Raw genomic sequence first — 23,683 nt, 5'->3', positions numbered from 1 at the left:
TTATCTTATTCAATTTACAAACGTTTCGAATCAGGTACAAAGTTGATTTAGCTTGGAAAAAAGAAGCGAGGTAACTGGGTGCGAAATCAGCTCCGTAAATTCCCAGGGACCACCCTATCGGTACAAGCAAATACGCTGATCGTGTCCTCTTATCGTTTACCGCGCACGTGACATCCCAAACATCCGAGAGAAAAGGAACGGTTCATTTGTCCCGTTCAATCTGTTCGATCCTTCGAACTTTCGCAGTCCCTTTGACAGATCGACGCCTCGACGAGCAACGATCCGTTAACTAACCGTGAAAACGACTGGCCGTGTTAACTTTGCATCCGGCCTTCAAACGACGCTGACCCCCGCTACCAGGGGCTGAAACTCGTCGAACCTCCACACTGAATTTCCGTCCACGGAATTCCTCTCGACACATTCCAAATCCTCTTCTGTCGGTCGAGAATTACTCGAACGATTAAGAAGTCAGATTTCATTCTACCGATAGATTTTCTTATAAATAATAAGTTCATCTATAAATATTAACACTTCGTCGATGAATTGCATCGTTTCTTTTAAAATAGAATAGAATAAAATTTTTCTTTGAATTCAATTTTCTACAGAGATCACGAATAAATGTGATTCGTAAAATTGTTAACATTTCGAGTATCACGAGAGCAGTTTTTCACGGGGAAGGTACGAGTTCATTGCACGGAATGTACATGGCCACGCAAAGATCGCGTGCGATCTCGACCCAGTCATCGAGCAATTAAGTGCCATGAAACATGGCTCGTCGTCTAGTATGCGACCGCATACCAAGTGCATTACTAGCGAAACACGAGCACAACGATTCGAATGAGGTGTAGGTATGATGGTATCACCTTTTACGCTTATACCACTCGCATGATTCATCAGTTTAAGGGAGTCCTTAGCTTTGGCAACAATTTTATTTTCTGGTATTCGAAAAATGAATACTAAATTATTTTTAAAATATCCTCGAGAGAAATAGGCAATCTTCTTGAACGTTAAAGTGAAAATCCTAACATCTCACCCTCTTTGTTGTTTGATTTTCACTTTACAATGGCAAATACTTTGTCAAGCAGAACAGTTCTTCTTGTTTCGTGTGTAATAAAGACGTTGTCGAGGTATAAAAATGTAATATTTCGAATTTTTAGTGTGAAAAATATGTAAAAATTGCATTGCTTAAATTCTCCAATACCTGTGACTAAAATGAAATTTCTTTTAGGATGAAATTTTCAATCTCTCCAAATGGAGGAGAACATTTTTTTTATGTGATATATTAAAATCTACTAGAATCTCTAAAACTCTTTCTTCATTTCATATGTTGGCTAATAAAGATAAATTCTTCCTTTCGAGGCTAATATTTCCAATACGTTATTCTAATTATTGGAATGTATATTCGCTGGGGGCTTTCGATTATGGTCATGCTAGGTATCAGGATTAATTTACAAGTTTGTTACCCTCTCTCGAGGATACTCTCGACACCTTCGGAATCAATTAAGCAAAGGGCCATCCAATCTAATAGAAACTATCAGCTACGTTCTATCTACAGAGAGTGTAAATAAAATATAAGATTTACGTGAAACAGTTAGTAAATACTTTTCACTTACCATCCTTTATAATCCCGAATTAAAAATCGTCATTTTTCTGAACTTTACACTCTAATGGACATTGAAAGATGTGAAAAAAAAAATCTTATTGTGTATATTACAAAAAAGAATATTTACCTGCTAGTGTTTTTCTTTTTTTCTTCGCTTTACTAAAAAAGAAAAAATTCTGTTGAAAATGATATTTGGCAGGGTCCAATCTAGCCGGCACTCGTATAGTACATGAATCAGCTCTCACAGAGGAAGGAAAAATGAAACCTTGAAGAGCGTGAAACTGCAGCTCGTTTAAAAAAAAGAAAAGAAGGAAAGTGGAAACTAGAGCTCGTTTTCATCTCTAATCCGCGCCCCTGGTACTCTGAACCTCGATTCTAATCCGTTTGCTGAAAAATCAGATGTCGCCAGGAAGTTTTCTAATTCTCGACTTTTGGCTCTATTAAGGGAGGTTTATTTGAAAGAAGCGTTGGCGTAACTAATTGTAAGACTTTTCCTGGAGCGGGTTGAAATTTGGAAATTCTATAATTCAAGGCCAATTCAATTATCATTTCAATTAACTATCCATAGTGTAATTCCTAGTACGATTTACAATGCGTTCGATAATTATTATTGCAACCTACCTTCACTTCCATTTACGTATACCAATCGGTAGGTTCGCGTATTTGTACGCGTCTCGTCTTCTCATAGTTTCTCGTTTCGCTGTTACCAGACGAATTGTTTGAAACACACTCAGTCAGTCGACAAACTCACAGGTATACCACAGAGAAAGTCGTGTAACAATGTATGTAGTTGTGCCGTAAACAGCTAGATAGTTTGCTCTCTAATAGTCTTTGACTAATCTGACATCAAATTAAATCAGAACAAAGGAATCGATGGAATTTGGTACACGATATGCAACATTCGCTTGAGCTTATGTCTACGTGTATGTGTGTGTGTGTGATTAATTACCGCGTGCAGCAGGTATTATTGCTAGGAACAAGCCAAGAACACTTGGCAAGTTGCAACAAGGTAATTATTAACGTATTTCGTACAAACGGGTAGTTCCTAGCTTTTGTTCACTGTTACCAGATTAAATCTAGTTTCCACTACAAGATGCAAAACTATTTTTTTCTTTCTGCATAAAAAAAATATATTTCTTCACTTTTCTCTGGAAAGGGTGAAATAAAGGAGGTAGAACGGTGAGAGACACCTTCTACGGAGAACTGGATGGATAAAACGGTAGGGTATACGTTGAACGTCGCCTGGGTGAAAAAACGAGAACGATCTTTCTGTTTTTTTCTTTCTTTCTCACCCAAGAGAGCATCGATGTCGTTCGTCGTTAAATCGCGATAAATTAGCAAACAAAAGGGGTCTAAGGAAGCAAATCCTTGTAAATGTGGGAAGATAAAGGGGCGCGGAGAGATAGGGTACGGGTGTCCTGAAGAAGTAGGTGTACGGCACGGGAGGTGAGATAGTGCTTTTGACATAGCACCGCCAGCGAACCTAATGACTCAGGCCACTCAGAGAATACACTAATTACCATGAAAGCGTCCCGTACACGCTTCCGGAAGACAGGCATTTTACTTGCCTCCCGCATCTCTCTGCTTCCATACTTAAGGTAAGGATATTAGTGCCGAGGAGCACTGCCGTGTCCTCCCGTTGCTGCAAGCTTGAATTTTAGACCAAGTTTCCTCTTCCGTGTGCTCCTATGGTCGTTTAACCTGCGACAGACAACCTCGACCCCTCCTATCACCTTCCTGGATTGAAATTCTTCGAGGATGCTCCAAGTTACCTTGGATCTTTAACCTTTCTTCCTCTATCTTTTGCGTTTGTACTTTAGGCAAATGTTATTTACCGTCTCACAATTCGGTTATACGGAATTAAAACTGTAGATCCAAAGGAACGACTTGCTAATAGGATAGAAGTACATTCGAGAGAGAAATGTTCTAGACAAAGATCAAGTTATTTTCTCTTTTCATTTATGCGATCTAAAGAGGGTGTCTTGAAATTGAAGAGTCCTTAAAAGATTGTTTTATCCTGAACAATTTGTATTTATTAATATTAAAGATACATTGAGATACAAATGAATGAATAATGGAGATCAATGTAAATAATAAAACGATTCAGTTATTTTTCATCGGGAAAGCGTCGCATGTGCAGTTATCAGCATCGGTGTTATCGTTCTCGCTGGCTGACGGTGAAAATTTCCAAACGAATCGTTCCGCCGGTTGTTGCTACGTCGTGGGACCAGGCTGGCCGCAAATTTTCCTGCGTTGTTTGGACGCGTTTCGCAGAAGAACGACGACGAATTCGCGTTGGCCGATTGATTTGTCCGTCGACGAAAAATATTGGAAGCAGCGTTTCACGCGCAATCGGCCTACACGGCTCACCGACGAAAGAACGACGGAACCCTGTTGTGTTTTTTCCTCTTTCCATTTTTTTTCTCTCTTTCTCTCTTGTATCCGTTGGTGCATCGCCGTGCAACCTCGATTAAATTGATCTTAAATTACCTGTGAGCCGTCGTCGTCGACGGGGCACGTCAGCCCGATATTTCGAGGCTGATCCGTCAAAGGAACAGAAATTTTCATGCTGGCTCGATCGTAGCGAGGATTAATCGTTCCCAAGCCAATTTCGCCCCGCCAAACTCGTTTCACACGCTCGATAAAATTGTTCGAGCATATTTTACACCCACCCACGCGTGAATTCGTTGATTGCCAAAGGGATAGGATTTTTTAACCCTTTCGTTGCGATATAACCGCGAATCGATGACTACTGAAACTTGTTCAGGTTTTAGCTGAAAGGTTTACTGGAACAATCGAATGGACAACTTTATCGCTGAACGCACAGTTCTGCAACTGAATCTACGTAATGGGTACTATGTAGCTACACGATCTGCTGAATCAGACTTGGATTTTCTCGTATATGCGTCGGAGGGAAGTTGTAGCTAATAAATTTATAGGTTTCAGGTGATTCAAATTATAATTAGTGTTACTGGAATATTTCATATTTTATAAGCGCAAGGGTTAAATAAAAATGTAGTATTTGTATCCGTTTACGATTTCGATAATTATCTTTGAAAATGACGCGAAACAAGTATGTTTTTATCAAAGAAACCGATCGCGTTTTAGATTAATCGAAAAGGAAGGTTTCATTGTCAGCGTGTAGCCGAGCGAATGGAAACGCGATATTTCAGTGTCTTGTTAGTTTTACCGATCGAACGGACCGCTTTTCATTCACCGAATGGTTTTCATCCCCGATGTTTACCGGGGATAGCTTTAATGGACGCCTGTCTCGACGGCTACTCGGAGCCGGGAAAAACTCGTCTGTCGTTAACGAGAAGGAAAAATCACGGCGACCTTTGTCACGGCCAACTTTATTCGTAATTACGATTCACTTTCTGCCTCGGCGAACAAACTGACGGGATAATGAGCTTCCTCGAACTTCGAAACACCGACGTTCAACGCTTATCTCACGATTTCCTCTTGTAACAGATACCTTTCCGACGAGATTTACATTTACCTTTTTATTTTTTCTTCATTTCTAGGTTACTGTGGATCGTAAAACAATATCTCTCTTTCATTATCTTTCTATAATCTTCTCTGTGTCCGATTTTCAAATAAGCAGCCGGATCCATGAATTCCACGCAACTCGAGTTACACGGATAAAGCGAAATTCTTTTATTCCCCCGATTCGCCACGACCCAATTAATGCTTTTCAAAATGTCGAGGCTCGTGCTTCCGGCAGGAATTTATTGAGCCCGTCTCTCGTATAAATGTCTATGTGTCCCGTTTTCAGATTCATATCGCGACTTGCCACCTGTTTCGTCGCGTTTCAAGCGATTTAAATGGCCGCCTTTATCCCAGATTTCTGATCCGTGCCGAGTAAAAAACGCGTAATTGAAGGGCTCTTTTCCAGCACGATTTTCCACAGAACCCACGGGTCTTTCAATCAAAAGATCCCGTTCGAGTGTTGCTGTCCTTTTTCGTACTTCGGGATTCCCGTCGATTAATTTTCCACCATTTCAAAAGTTTACACAACTTTCGGACAGTTCGGAATTTTTTTGTTTTTTATCGACGAGCTCGGAATAACATCCTGCAGAAGGATAGATATACGAGAGTTTGTCACGGTTCGTTTCATATTCCAAGGCTACCTATTCTTTTTTCTCTCTTTGTCTGTGTACCGATACCTCAGCTCGAAAATTCGAGTTTTCCATTGGAGCCACGCAAATTGAACGTCCATCGCGTCGGACGTGATCTTTTCATGCGCAGAAATCCTGGACATTCGGTGAATTTTTCACCGTGAAACGGAAGTTGGATGCTCGATTACGATCGAGCCAGTACGATTTTCGAACGGAATCGTTGTTCGACGTGGCGTCGATGGAAAAGAGTGAGAGAGACAGGCCGATAGGCGAAGAGGCAATTTCCTCGAGAATTTCGGACGTAATACCTTCTATAATTTGACAAATGGGAATTTTCCCGTGAAAAACTAAGCTCGCCGGGGATGATGAAAGTTTCGACGCGCGGACAACACTCGTCAAATCGAATCCTTTGAAATATATTCGAGGGGAGGACTCGTTTATCTGGGTCGTTTCCGAGGAAAAGGGCAGTTCAAGATTGCAGGAGATTTGAATGTATTAAATGGAAATTCGAAAAGGTGTGCCCGCGATGCTTCTTTGAGTAAATGGAATGATTGTCATCCGTGGATTGAATTTCGTAAAAGCTTCGAAACCTTTCTTCGATATCTCTTTGAATTTTCTTCGAAATTCGCTGGGTGTTTAATTGAAAATTGATAATACTCGTGTATATTTAGTTGGCAATTGAATATTTTGACGAGGACGAGATTAGCGGGAAGCGATGGTATAATAAACGCCAGTCTAGCCGGTATTCGTGTATCGAACGCGACGGTGTACGGTGCCAAAAGCTCTGTCCAGAGGACAGATCGTTAACCAAGCAGTAAAGCATCGAACCGTGCTCGTCCAGACGAAGGTAACAGGAGGAACGCAACTGTACGCCAGGATGGCCAAGCTACCCCCTCAGGCTTTTCCACCGCCACCACCTCCCTCACCGTGTGGCGAACTTGGCTGGCCAACAAGATACCAGCCAGACGATCGAGCGCCGCGAAAGTTTTCCCATTTTCGGGTGAATCGATGCACATAATTCGACGCATACGCTCCGTTGTTCCGGCCGTCCCTCTGTCACCCATTGCTCAGGACCACCCTCCTACCCGTCCTTTGTCCCCGCGACGCATAACCGCGTATTTAAGCGACACGCGATGGCCAAACTTTCCATCCTCGTGGAGAGAGTTTATTCGAGATCGTAGCTTTGTCAACTTCCCTAGTAACGCAGAAAATATCTTCCCCCTTTTTGCACTCAAATTTTCATTTGCAAAATTATTTAAAAGTTTATTGCAATTCGATATTCTAGATATCTTGCGGTAGCCATTAAAAATTCATTTTCAATGGACACAATTTTCTCCCTTATTAGCCAGCACGCGATTCTTTGTTTCTCTCCTTTTGACATCGACTTTTTCATCTGACTATTCTCCCCGCCAGATGTTTCATTCTTTGCACTTCTTTAGAATTAGTTCGTCTCACTCTCCTTTTTTTCGCCTGGTTCGCGGTAAGAGTCGCAAAGCTATTCAAACGTTTGAAAGCAATAGCCGCTTCTTTCTAAAGTGTTCCGCTTATTCTGAATCACCAGCTTTTGTGAACCTTAGATGATGATTCCGTGAAAATTTCGACGTCGCGATTCACGAATGCTGCAGATTCTCTTAATCATTGTTACTTAATGTACTTGATGATCATCGTAATTTGTATCTGTCTAGTGTTTCAAATTAATTTATGCGCAAAAATATTTGTAACAGTGAAAAATGAACCTTTGTTTGCTGAAATGTTAATTTTAATTTTCGTTGAAATAATTCGTTATTGGACGCGTGGCGAATAAAAAAATTAATTTTATTTAGACGAGATTCATTACAATACTGTTTGCAATAATATTCGACTTCGTTACATTTTAGGTCTTCATTTTTCGACAACTTATAAAAAGTTCATTCGCATGCAATTTTCAGAGGGTGGAAGAGCAAATGAAAAAAAGCAAGGAACTTTTTTCCTCGATTCGATCAATCTTGACCACGATCGACAGCTGTCAGTCACTTGTCTGAATCTTCTCTTCTGTCTCCCCTTTTGAAAAGTGTGTTTCGTTGCTTTGTTTGAAACTATCTTTTTTTTACAATTACATAAAAAATGTCTTCTGAAGTATTCAGAAAAATTCTATGACCTTTGAAGTTTTATTAAAAAGATTCTGATTAGTCCAGGGAGAAATTCTATGATTTTAAGTAGTATTAGTCAGCGCTTGGTCAGACAACTCGGTATTCGGTGAAACTCGATAAAATAGATTTACTGGAAAAATACTGTGAGCCTTACCTAATAGAACGATTGATTTCTTGATTGCCATTCATGAAATTTTATTCGATTACACTAACGATGAATATATCGGTTTAATCAAGATTCATTATCGATCTCGCGTGGAATGATTGATTGCAATCGATCAAACTGATTGTTCGCCTGAAAATAGAATCAATTTAAAAGTAACAAATTATCCCATTATTCCGTGAAAAATTGTTAAAATTCATTTATTCGTTTTATCAGCCCCATAACGAACGTAATATGTTTTAATAACGCTTCAGAAAATAATTTTGCAACAGAGTTAACGTAGCACTTTATGCGGTACACAAAATATAAATTAATCGGTTTATATTTCACATTTAGCTAACAAATGCTAAATTTTATTCGTTCCGTGACGAGATGTTCGTTGCACTTTTGTTTTAGTTGTTTTAATCGTGAGATAAATGATTGAAAATGAAATGATAAAGGATGCATTATCGGCGCATTTCAAAACGATCGAAATGCTTCCATTAGCGTGAGAGGTAGTTGCAAATCAAATGGAAAATATTCTAAAAATATGGAAATTTTTGTTTTTATTTTTTTTTTTCATGGAACAATTAAATGATTCACACGAAGGGTGTAAACTTAGCGTGATCGTGTATAAGAAGAGTTGCAATTAAAAGCGGTGAAATGTGGTTAATCGGCTACCTGTCGACCAGAATCTCGGGGCTACGTAGCCAGGAAAGGAAACAGCTAAATGACCAGTCTCACTTCCGGTCGTTCGTCAATGCAGCAACGGCTGGTGCGTGACTCGGTCTGCTAGCGTTTTTCACCGCCTCTACCGTTCAATTTGTTTGCATAGTTTGTAATTAGTGCGAACACGTCGACTGGTTATCGTTAATTTGATGGATATTCTTACGATCAGTTGCTGGAAATTGAATTTTTCGTCCTTAGGGTGTAAAAGGCAAAAGTGTTAACGGTAAAAACTGATTATTATCGAATTTCGAGAAATTTTAACGAAACCCAAATCAGTGTTTAAATTCATTTAGTGAAACAATTATTATTTTAACGAATGGTTAAAATAAATTTTATAATGCACTTTCATGGAATTAAGTGAGATAAAATGTTAGATTTTCAAAGTGTTTTTAAGTCGTTCATTAAATATGCAACAACATAATAGTTTAAACAATTTTATGCAGCTCGGAAACTCATTCTCTGTGTGGTTTGATGGATTTCCTAGATTGCATAATGCGTTCGGTGAATATTCTCTGGGATTTATGTTTGCTGAACGCACGATCGTCTCTAAAATGACAGGTTCAATTTAATTTCGAGTGATTTCATAGCAATCCTGCGTCGTCGCTTCATGTTTCATTTATGATCGTTTGCGACGGTTAAAGTGTTTTCGATGCCGATTTTTAGATGATTTTATGATATTTTCCACGGTGATTTTATGATTCTATAAATGTCTGATGCATCGCGTCATAACTCTTCATTTTCAGCTTGCCATGAATTTATTCGTATATTTTAATAATCTCTTTATTATTACACCATTGAATTATTTAATTGAACAATGAATTTCTTTTAACTGAAAAACATAACAATATCGTTTAATAATAAAAAGTGGTTTCGTTTTAATGATATTTCTACTAAAATTTTTATAATAATTTAATTATTCAGTCTGTAATATCAATTTAACAGAATAGGAAGTTATTTTACAACTCTCTGTAATATTTCTTCTTCATTCCCGCACAGAGGTCCCCTTGTCCTCATTCGCGTCTCGTTTCCACCCTGTGTGCCAAGATTATTACGTAAGCCTACTTACGTGTCAGGAACACATTCTTTTCACCCGTAAACCTACTGACACAGAATGTAACGCTACGTTAACCCCTCACCCTTCGCGTTACTGCCAGAGATCTCCTAAAAAAACTTCCGAATCCATCGATTCGGGGCTTCATATCTCCATCATCGACCCCAACAACCTTTCAACTATCCAGAAGATCCGAAGAATCTTACCCTGATTCAACTCACCCCGTCAACAAAGGGATAAATGTCTTAACTATCCTCCACAAACAAACTATCCGAACCAGATCGATCTTCTTAACCCTTCTTTCCTTACATTTTCATCTCTCTGTCTGCCAGAAGAGGATCAAGGATGGTTTTGTGTACTTATTTTATCACTCCGGAGGAATCGAGTCCACATAACACTCGATAATTTAATCAAAATTTGCATATTTTATTCTGGTTTCGGCTTTGTTTTTCTACTTGATCCCCTAGTTTCTCCATTGAAACAAACTGAATGGTATTCAGCATAAGAGACAAGATCGAGGTTTAATGCGAACGAAAGCAGAGGGTGATGGTGGTGAAATGGTTGCAGGTGAGCGCAAATAAGAGAAGGATGGGGCGTGCATGCTAATGGGGGTTGCGTTCATCCCTTTGTACGTCGTATAAACGAACGTTCTCACTCGATATGCTATCTACCAGCAGACCAAGACTGAATGGAATCGGTGGCGAGGGTATTGATGCGAAAACCAAAGGGCGGGGATGATTTCTTCTCCTTTTCTCGCTTCTTTCTATCGTACAGCCGGCTTTGCAAGAGCGTCTTCCTCTACAAAAGGAGCAATATAAATGCGAACACAAAAGCCGGCGTCGATTGTATTAGATGCCATGGTAATGCTCGAAATTGCACGTTTTGCCCTGGCCAAAGGGATGGTCGCCATGGAAGTTAAGGGAGTGAGAGGGTATCCAATAAATGATGTTAATCATCACGAATAACGCAAACGAACGGATAAAATATTTCTACGGTTTAATTAGATTATTTGAATTAAAAATTTTTTTTAATTTGTTCTTTAAACACATTTCATCGAAACTTTCCTCGAAACTAGTTCTCCGCTAACTAAAACGATTTTATTAAATCCTTCGTCCGATAATCGCACGATCAAACTCCCATAACGATCGCGGCACGTTAGCCAACGGATAATCAAGTTACGAGAGAGTGTTCGATAATTCCATCGACGCTCGAAATTATTGAAAAAAGAAAATGGAAGAAATGAAAAATCACAACGTCAAGCCGGGAATCTAATCGAGGCTCGAGCTTCCAAACCATCGAAGCCCGACGATAATCTCTATCGAGACCTCGAACAATAACTCTTCCATCCAACCTCCGCGACAATTACACCGTGAATGTCGAGTGATAATTACACTTCGACAACTCTCAAACAATTACACTATCGAGCGAAGGATCATCGCCAGAGCTCATCGACAGCTTTTATATGAAAGCCTCTTTTCTCTTCGCGTTTGCCAACTAAATTCCTCGTTTTGAGGTATAATACTGGATTATCTTAGAAGTAATATTTTCTCGTAATTGTCAGTCAAAGAATCAGGCTTGAAAACATTTCAATAATTATGTTTATTAAAATTTAAAATTATTTTATGAAATCACTTCACTTTATTAAATTAATATTAATTTTAAGTATTCTGTGGCGGTCATCACTATATCAATGAATTATCTTCCTGTTGATTAATTCGAGTCATTAATTTCAATACGCTTTAAATCATTCTAACAATTCTATTGAGACAATACGCCACATTAAACTCATTAACGTATAAATGAAAATAATAGCTTATTATAATGATTGTTATTGAAATTCAGTTATGAGAGCGTTGTTTAACTTCGATCATAAAGTCGTTATTCAGCTGTGATAGTTCAATTAAACGTTGATGGCTAAGTTGTCATTGGGTTTCGATAGTGTAATTAGCGTTTAGCTTCGATAATGTTCGGAAACTTTGATGACAAGGTTAATGTTAAGTACCGATAGCGCAATTATCGAACGTTCCTAGTTTAATCGATTTTCAACGGTCAAATTCTTCGATGAATAAATAATAATACCTCGAGTCTATCAAGGGCCATTAGTCTATCGGCGAAACCGGTAGTGTTGTGAACGTGCTCGAAGAAAAGATAATCCCTTTGGATAAACACTCGGATTATGAACAAAAGCCGGCAGATGTGCCGAAGCGCGACCGTCTATTCAGTCGTTCTTGAGCCTTCCTCGAATTAATACACAAAGTTTATCTTGAAACCGAGCATATAATATTCGTCTTCCATCAATTCCTAGTGTGCGATTTACGCTCTTAAAATAATTTATAAAGAATCTTACAGTGATCGAATTATCTCATCGAACCTTTTCCAAATATCGAATAAAAAAAAAGAGGGGGAAAGAAAAATTCTCCTTTCCAACAGTGTGTATGGAGTTCGAATAGTTGGCTTTTCCATTTGCGCGAAAAGTACGAATGCAGAAGGGAGTGAAAGGGAAGCTGAAGAACCCTCGAAAATTCGTGTTCCTGTGTACCATTTGAGGGATACATCGTCCATCAAGATCGAAGTTTCGAAGTTCCTTGAATAAAAAATTTCTGTGAACGAAAAACGAATACGCCAGGTATCATTTTCTTTTTTGCTGGTTTTTTATTATTAGTCTAGCGAGCATGAAAATCGAAACAACCCGCGCTCCTTTCCTCTTATCTCTCTTTTCAAACGGTGAAACGAGGATAAAATTGGACGAGAAAGGGGAAAGAGAGCAAACAGCGTTAATTGGACGTTGTTTTGTAACAATGCATCGGCCAGTGACGTCGGTCATAATGCGAGAGTAGAATTATGTTTCATGGTTCGTTTCAGGGGGATCTCTTCGAAATCGATGACCGATCGTCCGTTGTGTTTGAATAACAGTTTCGTTGGTTATTGAAATAATTAGCAGATACCATGGTCATTGTACGATTATCGACGTATTGCGGACGCATAATCGTGGGAATAATTAAATACTGTGAATAGAAATGAAACTGGAATGTTTTGAAGAATGTCTCTTTTCAAGAAATTTTATTAATTTATAATTTTAGAATATTACGTATTAATGAAATATTTATACAATCATTTTTATTCAATCTTAAGCTTTAAATTGATATATCATAAGTGACATTTTGTTACATTTCTGTCATGAAACCATGTTAGACCTACAGGGGTTAGATCCCAGAGGACATAAAATAATTCTAACTAGTTCTACTATAATTTATCATTCTTCTCTTACATTTTCCAACGTTTATTTTAGCCTCTTCTTGTTTAATTCCGTGCTTCATCATTAGGCTTGCTCCTTTCCCTCAGTTTCCCACGAATTGCTCTTACATTGTTAATGCAAAATTTGCATACAGATGAAGGAGAAACGTTTTACGTAAAGAGGCCGCACACAGGACGTTCTGACATTCATTCTTATTTGATATTTTTCTAAAGAACGTAGAGGAGACACGTGAGTTGAGAAAAGAAAAGCATTTTTCTGAATCTTTCTATATAAATCAGGAATAGCAAAAGCAGCATTTGTCTTCGCTGAGTGCAGGGAATATTCTTGATAAGAGTTTCCTAGATCATTGAAATTGTACAAATATTAGCCAGAAGATCAGGACGAAATATTTTCACGCAGTAAATCTCCCCGGGGTAGCTTTTCAAGATAAAAGAGAATTATAAAAAATTTTCTACAATTTTCGCTGCACGAACTCGTTAATTTATAGGATTGCATAAGGCTCGTAAAGGTGCGCGTTCGCAGAAGATTTAAAATAGAAACAAGCACGGTTGAGGATTCTATTTTACCGGAAGGAAATTATTGGCGGGGATGCAGCGATACCACTTCCGTGGAAAAGAATGGAAGCCGGAGAAAGCACGGGTAAACATCGCGACAACGTTGAATCCGGAGAAATGTTAATAAAAAAAAAAAGAAGAATAAAAAACTTCTGAGGAATGTTACAAACGGTATTCGTGAAATCATGGAATGGAAATCGATGGAACGAACGTTGAAAGACATACAATGGTACCGCTTTAAAATGTTTCATAAAAACAGAAAAACTGGTGCATCCATTCGCTATGCAAGAAGCCTAAAAACTCCTTTTTTCAAGTAGATATTGTAGAAATAATACGAATAAATAACAGCGGTTGAATAAAATGTTACATTTCAGAGATGATAATTTATGAATTCGAATAAAGGTGTAATTAGGTAATTAGATAATTAGGTATTTCTTGATAGAAAATTATCGAGGGTGGCAAATTACCAGCAGTAGCCTGTAATACGATCTTTCCTCGAAAAAATTAGAAAAATCACATAACACTCGTTTTAGACTTTTATTGGGAATGTTAAAAATAAGAAAAGGAGGGGGTATCGATTTTCTATCTCTATTTGTTCCTCGTTTTCCGATCGTCCGAACGAGGAACGTGTCCAGCGACGCTTTATTCGAGGATCGGATGACAAGGACAGGAGGAAAGACAGGATCTCGATGGTAGATCGGCATAATCTGCTTGTCGGTTGTGAATGGAATCGATGCTCGGTTGACTTTCCTCATCCGTGTACGAGGCTACACGACCTATGGTTCTGTGTACCTGCGGCATGGGTTACACGTTTGCCTTTGTACATCGTTTGCGTTCGTGGTCACCTGCTGCTCGAATTTGCGCAATCCAGCCTAAATAGAGAGGCACTCATGAAATATACAGCCAGTGCAACCTGTAACGTTACGAAACATCGACTCAGCTCCCTTGTATTCGCTCCCTTTAAACGGATCAACTTAACGCGCCCCTGAACGCAAAGCAACGCCGCCACAAAGAATCTCCCCGATTGTTTGATGTACCCGTGTTTGCGTTTGTTCCACCAGCTCTCTTGTAACGGATCATTCCGGTGTAGTTTAAAAGTGACGGCACAATAACTTTGACAAATGGTAGACAAAAATCTCTCCATTTTTCCGAGATCAAGTGCCAATCTTGAAGTCATAAGCGAAAATAAAGAATTTCTAAAAAATTTTATTGATGGGAAGAATAAAATGAGAACCAGTGAACTGGAAGAACCTATTTCTTGATATTTCTAGGGTTAAAACTATCCAGGTCATTAAAAATTCAACTTAAAATGAATTCTTCGCGAACAGAAGTTTCCAACAGTTTAAAGAAGTTTCTCCAAGTATTCTCTTCTGAAACACTTTTTTCCCGTTGCAATTTATTTAATACACGTACAACTGAACCGAACAAAATATGCGCGAGCGTGATCGGAGCACCTGGCAATTTTTACTCGCATGTTCCAAACAAAAAGAGAGAGAGAGAAATATGAAAAATGGTAACACCCTCGAGCTAACACGTCCATCGTTCAAAAATTCCAACGGAAAGTTCATTCAAACACGATATCGCTGGTCGTTTTATGGGGCCAGTGTTTTTGAAAAAGCGTTCGGTAACGTTCGGTAACGTTCGGTAAATCGTCTCATTTTTCATGTGGAGCTTCGACCGGTCGATTTGCATACCGCGCGAAAGTAAATGTACGCTTTATGCCGCTGTTTGTCGGCCTTTTTCCTGTTAACCGAGCTCCGAAACGAGCTCCGCTACGACAAAATCGGTTGTGCCTTTCTCATCGAAATTTTAACGATATCCAGCAAAAATTTCGTTCGTTTCATCTTTTATTTCTTCGATTTCATTCGTCTCGTATTCAACCAACGTTGTGGCAAAAATATTTTGAAAACGACCGAAAACTAATTACCTATTATCCACTCGCTCCATGCTAACTTATCGAAATTTCTGTTTCAGGTGAAAGAGCGCAATACTTTCGAGTGAGACCAACGAACAGTTCTGTCCTCGAAGGTAACGAAGTGACGATACCCTGCGAGGTTGAAAACAGAGTTGGCATAGTGCAATGGGTCAAAGACGGCTTCGCTTACGTTATACAACCGAGTAAGTATATGGAAAAGAAAATCACTTTTTCGATAGCAATTTCAAATGCACGATTGAAAATTTGTTAGACGAGAAAATCATTTTTAGTTGGTAAATAATTTCGTAGGAGAAAAAGAAATGCGAATGCTAGTACTTATTGAATTTCTCATTCGAACGGTAATTATTTAATCGTATCATCGGAGGTAGAAGAATTTCATAAACTTCGTCTGGACGAGCCTTCGCGATAGTACCAGCCAATTAACGTTTCGCATCGATTTCAAGCAATTATCAAGTTTCTTGCTCTTCCCGGTACGATAAGTCGAGACGGAAAACGTGGACGCAACGCGGAGAGCTGCTCGTTCGTTTTGCTTTTGCGGAATCTTTAGAAGTTCGTTTAGCGACTTCATCTTGGTCTCATTAAAACGAGAGCCATTAGTAGCCGTGACGTAAATGGAGTAGAACGATCTTAATATCCCCGTACGATATTTTTGCCGTAGGATGGCTTAATCTCGTTTAGAGGACTGTACCGAGTGACAGCGGCGTCATTTTTCAACAAAAGTGTCTCACGCGACCCACAAAAGCTACACCCTCGTCAGTGTCACCGCTTTCAAGTCTCCGCCATCGCGTAACTCGATTCACATTCGGTGCCTCGTCAGACACAAAAGAAGAATAATTAGACCCTTGACTATCGAAACCTTCATTAGACTCGTTTTTCATCCTCTCCTCGCGACCCAAATTCCTGAAAACCTCAATTTCTCTGTTGTTCTCATTTTTATTTTAACTCAATATGTATCTGCATTTCCATGAAATGCAAATTAATAACATTGAAAATTCATTTAACCCTTTTCGTGCCGAAGATACGAGGAATAAATGTCTCGAGAAGAAAGTAATTCGAAGCAGAAATGAAATATAACTCGATCAAAACGAGACTACGAGGGTTGGAAAGTTTGTACTTAAAGTAGATCATTCTGTAAACAGGTGGAGAAATTGTCGGGCATCCAAGGCTACGATTAATAGGAGATCAAAACGCTGGTATCTACAATCTGAGAATCACAGACGCTTCTTTGACCGATGATGGAGAATATCAGTGCCAAGTTGGACCGTATTTGCGGACTAAACCCATCCGAGCCAACGCTCATCTCACCGTTATCTGTAAGTACTCCACAATTTTTTCCCCTTTCCTAAGTTTTCACATGTATCTCAATAATTATTATTAAGTTTCCTTAGTTTTGAAGAATTGAAGACCGTTTTTCTCTAAAATAAAGATTACTAAAATTTTCGAACAGCAGAGTATAAATGTACAATTTTGAACAACTTCACATATTTTCTCTGATAAAAGCAACGCGTATATTTCAAATAAACTCGACAGACATTTTCTTCTATTTTTCTCCGAATAATCGGGATTCTGTTATATTTTCTATCTCCGTGATTTTTCTGCCCATTGTTTCGCGGTGAAAAATGAAGCGACAGTTTGATAGTCGTTACACGAATAAATATAAAATTACAGAAGATACTTTTTGATGCAGTAGTGTGACACTTTAAAGAAAGAAAAATAAACTTGAATAGTTTTCGCACCAAGGAACGAGATAACTCATGCACCGATATTTTTCATGCATGCTTTTCAGCCGTGTTTTTTCAACTGGACTATGGTCTTTCAGACAGGAAATCAGGTTTGTAGAGAAAATATGGAAAACGAAATATAAAGGCAAAGGAATTAATACGTTGAATTTAATTAGAGAAAATTACGATTATACAAATTTTATTATTTTCCTATTCTTACAATGAAGAAAATTTTCTAAATACCTTCGCGACTTTTATAATATAATTCTTTGAAATTCGTTTGAAAAGGCATTAATAAAGAATTTACTTGAAAGAATGTACAATTAAAGGATGATAGGAAAAATATTTTTCAAGAACAACATGAATTGTCTTTGTTCTCGTAGCAAATTAAGATTAACGCTAATTAAGGCCGGCTAAACGAACCCGTACAGAAGGATGTTTAAAAATAAGAGAGACCCTCTTTAGAGCATCGCACGGCAATTTCAATGCTTTGTGCATAAGTTGAGCGGAGGTGAACAATGGCGTTCTCTCGGCTCCATTATTAAGAACACTTGGACGAATCTAACCGGAATAGTTGGCGCGAACTTCGAAAGTTCGATACAATCGAGTGCGGTACTGCGGGCGTCGATGCGGTCAACTTGCCGCGTTAACAAAGACATTCCCCCTCGAAACTTATTCGAAAGTCGTTGGCGAAGGTGGTAAACCGTGATTAGCGGTGACCTGACGTAAATCTTGGAGCGTAACTAGTTCACCGGTTTAGAAAATGTCTTCTCCGATATACACACTCTACCTCCTCCAAGACCTTAGCTCCCAAAATTCATTTTAATTAGAGCTCTCTCGCTATATTGCCGGTTAAGCGAATTTCCCAGACACACGTTTCATTTAACTTTTTATTTTACAACGTTGAGGATGATTACGCATCGAAACTCTTTCGCTGTGCAATATTTCTAAAGACGAAAAAGTAGGAGGAAGAATAAGGAATGTCCTAAGGCGACGAGAAGCGTTTCTCGCGAGCTGAAACTCTTTCGAGACGTTTCTCGTCTATTTTTCCCAGATTTTTTTTTTTTTCTCTCTTTTCCTCTAAACGCCTACGGCCACGTGTACCCAGCACAAACAACGACAACGATCCTCGGTGGTCAACTGGTTTCCACGCTTTACGGAAAAGACGCGAGACGACGACCGGTTCACCGGAAGATAAGTGACGCCCTAGCGACGACGCTCTCGTTTCGCGTGAAATATTAAAGGCTCGTCTGCGAGTAACGTCCTCCAGACGAGGGACGCGATATCCAGAGGGCGCTCGTTTCAATCGTGGATAAGGGAAACGCCTCCTCGCTTCCGGTATAACCGATATCCCCGTGCTTCTGCGACACCGGAGGAAGGAACACTGGTAATCTCGTCCTTTGATACCGCGCGACGCCCAGGAAATCGTCTCGAATTGATCCATAGCGCAAGGGAAAAACGATCCGACGGGAATTTTATAAACGACTACATAATTCTCGTAATTCACTGTCGCAAATATAATTAGTTTTATGAATTTTCGAGCAACGATAATGAAATGAAAATACAGTATCGCCATATTGAAAGGGTAGACAGTAAATAAAATAAATTCATAGGATTTGTTTAACGGTTTATATTAATTCGCTAATTATAATCACATTTCGAGCCGTATTTATTCGTCATATACATACATGCTTTTATAATATTTGAATTGACTGCATTATTTATTGAGAATAATTTGAAAATTAATCCGATCAATAGACTGCTCTCGTTGCAGAGTCATTTGTTTAACTTAATCATTGATAAATTCAATTTATTCCATGTAGAAAAATTCTTTTACGGTCGAAACGTTGCAGGCAAATGTCCATAGGATCGGTCTACGCGTACTTCCCGACGTGTACTCTACGTGAACCATAAACTTTTGATGTTGTATCCATCATAAATGCATGTGTACGTTCTCGGGACGTATTACTACGTGGGTTTAGAGGAGCGTAGTAACGCGACAGGACGTGAGCATTTGAAATCACGCGGATGGAACACGTGGCGACCCCGTAGCGTGTCTGTAAAACGACACGGGGTTCACGTAGCCGACCCCGCGGAGTCTACGTGCCTGGAAAAAAGAACGGGAAATAGGAAGAACGTGGAAACAAGGGGGGAAAAAGGAAATAAGGATACGGGGGACGGGAAACTGATACGAGAGTTCGATCGACAGAAAGTCGGCCAGGAAACTATATCACCTTTCCACGGATAAATATTTTATGAGATTCAATCCGGTTGCTTTCTTTGCCCCTGCTCGTTTCTTCCTTGTTCTCCTTTTGTCCCGTCGTGTGAGAGACAGTAAGACCGGAAGTTTCAAACGTGACGGTTGAACTGAGGGAGGAAAGAAACACGGGAGAAATGGAAAATGTTTTTTCGACAAACGATCCGATCTGCCTATTTAAATTGAAAAATTTATGGGACTTTGGAAGTGACGCTAATGGCTTTGTCTTTAGCCCTTCCATCGAAAGTTGAATACCTTTTTCTTGGATTTCAACGTGATTTATTATTCCTCGAACAATTTACATTTTTTACGTATTTCCGATGAGATCTTTGAAAACATGTTACATATGGGAATGTAATTTGTAGAGTCGGAGGTAGGGAGCAGGATTAATTGAAAATGTGGTATCTTTGGAAACAAAGTCCATGGAGGATCGAGTCATCTGTAAGTTATTAACCGGTTGTAATCGAGGTTGAAAAGCGACACGAGAACGTCCAGTCGATCCTTTTTCGTTTCTCTTGTCCATTATCGTCCCCGTGGGATAGAAAGAAAGGGAAATGGGAGAAAACGCGAAGCGTGTTACGGTAAATCTTTCTTCTAGCTAGAAAAGTATCCCGAAAAGAGTAATAAATGCTGGCCATACAGCCGTTCGCTGTTCCTTTACTGCTAGAAAATTGGACCTGAAAGAACATTGGCTACGTAATTACATGTTTCTGAAAGAAACGAAAGAGAAAATGCGGAAAACAAGGGTCCATCTACGGGGCTGTTTCCGTGGAAAATAAAGTTTCTAGGGTGGATGCAATTTTCCTTATCGATTTTATATTATCGCTCGTACAATGACGGTGAAAATTTTATTTAACTCTTGGAAAATTGAATTCCGTCAATTTTCTCTATTCTAACGTATAAATTACCATGATAAATCCTCGGGTAAAATTTTGTTTTAATTAACTTGCTCGCGATGTGAATGCTGAAATTTCAACTTTTACGCGGAGAGGGAAATAGAAATCATTAGCAATTTGAAAGCGCCGGTATTTGAAAATTCATACGTGTCCGACGACACTCCGAGTGTCAGGTAATTAATTTACATTGGCGAATGGTAACGTAGCTCGAGTATCCTCGCAATGATCGTCACAGAACAACCGCAATGTTCAAGCAAGAAACTGCATGCTACTCGACGATTACGCGTAATGCTCTTAAAATCACATGGGAGTTGTGATAATCACAAAAACAATGAGGCTTGCTAAGAGCCAGCTTTTGTGGTCTGCCAACAATTCGTAAGACCGTCAGGAGTGGTTGCTTGGCACCGCAAACTGTTAAGTCCTGTTACATTGTATGAACAAAACAAAATATTTGGCTGGAAGGAACTTCTTTCGCGGCCACTTAACCGGCGAGAAAAATTCATGTTTCTTAATTTTATTTCCTGAGGAAGATATTCTAACCATAAGCTTTTAAATGGCATATAAAATTTTCTTCCATTTCCTTAGTAATTCGATTAATTATTGAAAATTAGTCGTTTCGCGTGGTGCCTGAATCGAGGCTGTCAATCATTTCTGTTTCATCTGAAAACGATTAAAATTGCAATTTTTACTAAAAGTGCAAGCGTCAACAGAAATGCTAGAAATAGAAGAAACGATGACTCGATTTTTCACGAACCCGTACAATAATTGATCGGTAAATTCGGATAGCATTCCCGTGTTCCAACGAATGGTTCAATTGAAAAGCTTCCATCAAGATGTCGAATTAACAGAAGGGGGGTGAAAAATCTTCGCTGGGATATATAAGATCGTCAGAGACGGTTGGTAAAGCGTTTCTGGTCGCGTGTACTACTCGTCCGCCAGTTTTCAATTATCGCCACTTACCGGCGGAAATTTATTCTCGTTATGAAATACGAGCCACGAGCGTCAACTGCGCTCACCGCGGCCGCGTTTCCTGTCAGCCGTCATCGAGGCGAACGACAACTTCGTCGTCGTATATTCCCGTAATGCAATCGAGTCGAATCAGCGAAGCGTGAAAACGCGAGCGAGCCGGCGAGTGGATCGTTTCAGCTCGAGCCAACGATAAAACGCTCGAAGCCCAGGGACAGTTGTAGACGGTCCAGCCAAACCGGATGTAATATTCGGCTGCTCGTTTCTGTCGTAATTGTGTCCCGATATGCCGCTGCTCGATGCTACAGTTGAGTTCGACAATTTTGTACGGTTAACGCTTTGTTGATCCCTAAAGTTACGTCGCGCTTTGTGGATTAAGGGGATGTAACTAGAGTAGAAAATCTGACACGATTTCGTCCGAGAAATGTACCGCAAAACGAGACTTATGGCCACGACCATCCCTTTCAAATGGGATGGACTAGGTTTCTTAGCTTTATTTTTATTAACAATGTCGAATTTTTAGTATCTTGCATTTTGAATGATTTTACGAGGGAATCATAGAATTTTTAATTTTAGAAAATTTTCTGGCCAATAAATTTCTACCAACAATTTTTTCTCCATTTCCGGAAGTTCCAATATCTCGATGGAAGTTTTCTTTCAACGTCGAGTGGAATTCTATTTCTCTAGTTTACAAACGAGTATATTTCGTTAGTTCTGAACTCGAGCATTTTGCCAATTTATAAGTCGCAACATATGATCTTTCGTAGGGAACAAGCGCACAGGGGAAACTGGCTGGCTGCATAGCTCGGGAATGTCCGAATTTCCTTTTGCTCTTTCAGAACGTTGAAAACGGAGGGTTTACGCGAGTTTCGCCGAGTCGTCTCAACGGAGATTTTTCAACGTGTTTCTTTACGGCGATGAAGGTAGTAGTTTTTGACGCTGTAAGCTGGTTTGACCTCTTTTCCATCGTACGGATGGGATCAGGCGCGTTGTACCTCTTCCTCTGCGCGCAACGAAAATATGATTTCGAATATTCTACCTTCGTTTCTTTATTAAATTGAAGACGTTCGATCGGCTGCACCGTCTCGTTTGTTTGAGCTTAGAATTTCTATGTTTCATAAATTCATAAATTCGAAGTATAAAATATGTTAAAATAAATCCGTTCGTCGAGCAATAAATATTCCCTCTCGAAGCTGTTCATTTGACGCGTTACAACGCGACGACCCTTGCAAATATAACCCTGCTAATTAATGCCGACAATTAATAACAACATGCCGCGGTCATTGACGCGGCACTGTCGAACGATAGACCGGTTAAACGGATCGAGAGTTTAAACAAAGTAATTAAGCAACGTTCATTGAACCTTTGTTGATCAACTTTTACCCTACCAGCACCGCTTCGATAATTAATTTCCCGCGAAATCTGTGGCGTTCTTTCTCTATCGAACAACGCGAAACTTTTCCCTTTTTCCCCTCAAAAAAGTGCAATACGAAATATTCAATATTTCAATCCTCAAACAATGCTATTTTCATCCTGGTGCAAATTGATGATCATGCAAAAATACACCCGAAATAATCAAACAAAGGTAGCAATCACTGAGTTGCATTTTTGATACTGGTTCACCGATTCGATGAACAATATTTGGAAATAAAATGTTGACTGTTTGTTTATGTTTGTTGTTGTCGAGAGAACATTGTCAAAGTAGACGGAAATAAATATTTGAAGTGACGAACGAAATGGAATTTTTTGGTAATGCAAGCTCGGATAAAGATCCCAGTTATTATCGAAGCAGGAGTGGAATTCTAAGTAGTTTCGGATGAAAGCTTAGTCAGGTGAACATTCGTGGTCGCCGTATTTCGTGGATTTAAATCAACGCGACACTCGATATCTTTGTGTGCAGCCAGCTGTATAACTCGGCTGATAAAACGACGATCAAGATGCTGTGTGCTCGAGAGCGTATCGTATTGCGAAATTTCTTCCCTAGGAGATGGCATTCTTGCTAGAAGTTGTCAAACGCACGCCGAAAAGGGCAAAACATCCCTCTTCGAAGTGGCTGATACGTTGTCAGAGCACTCACGGGTATTTCGATCATCTTATCGATCGACGTGTCTCTCGTTTCCTTTCGGGAAAGCTTCTCAAAATGTTCTCCGCTGCAATCGCGTGTCAGGATAAATTTATAAGGAAGAAAATTTTTTAATTCTATGTAATAGAAATTAAAAATATTTGAAAAATATAATTCCCTTGATCGTATCTTTTTTTCTTTTCAATCATCCTGTAATCGTTTGAAGCGAAAGGGTTGAGAATTTGTTTACGCGAAGAAGTATG

General features: G+C 39.3%; 1 protein-coding gene across 4 annotated transcripts in view; it reads left to right on the top strand.

Annotated features, from left to right (window-relative positions):
• LOC114872437 (nephrin-like) overlaps positions 1-23,683 on the top strand; it is a 203,046-nt gene that overhangs the window by 139,944 nt on the left and 39,419 nt on the right. For all 4 annotated transcript variants that reach the window (XM_029179624.2, XM_029179622.2, XM_029179623.2 and 1 more), the window contains exons 2-3: positions 15,557-15,700; positions 16,658-16,831. In XM_029179624.2, the coding sequence (XP_029035457.1) occupies positions 15,557-15,700; positions 16,658-16,831 (318 nt within the window). The remainder of the gene's footprint in view (positions 1-15,556; positions 15,701-16,657; positions 16,832-23,683) is intronic.

Source organism: Osmia bicornis, chromosome 11 (genome assembly GCF_907164935.1).
Source record: "Osmia bicornis bicornis chromosome 11, iOsmBic2.1, whole genome shotgun sequence".
NCBI lineage: Eukaryota > Metazoa > Arthropoda > Insecta > Hymenoptera > Megachilidae > Osmia > Osmia bicornis.
Note: the sequence above shows the minus strand (reverse complement) of the source record. Positions and strands in the feature narration are given on the sequence as shown.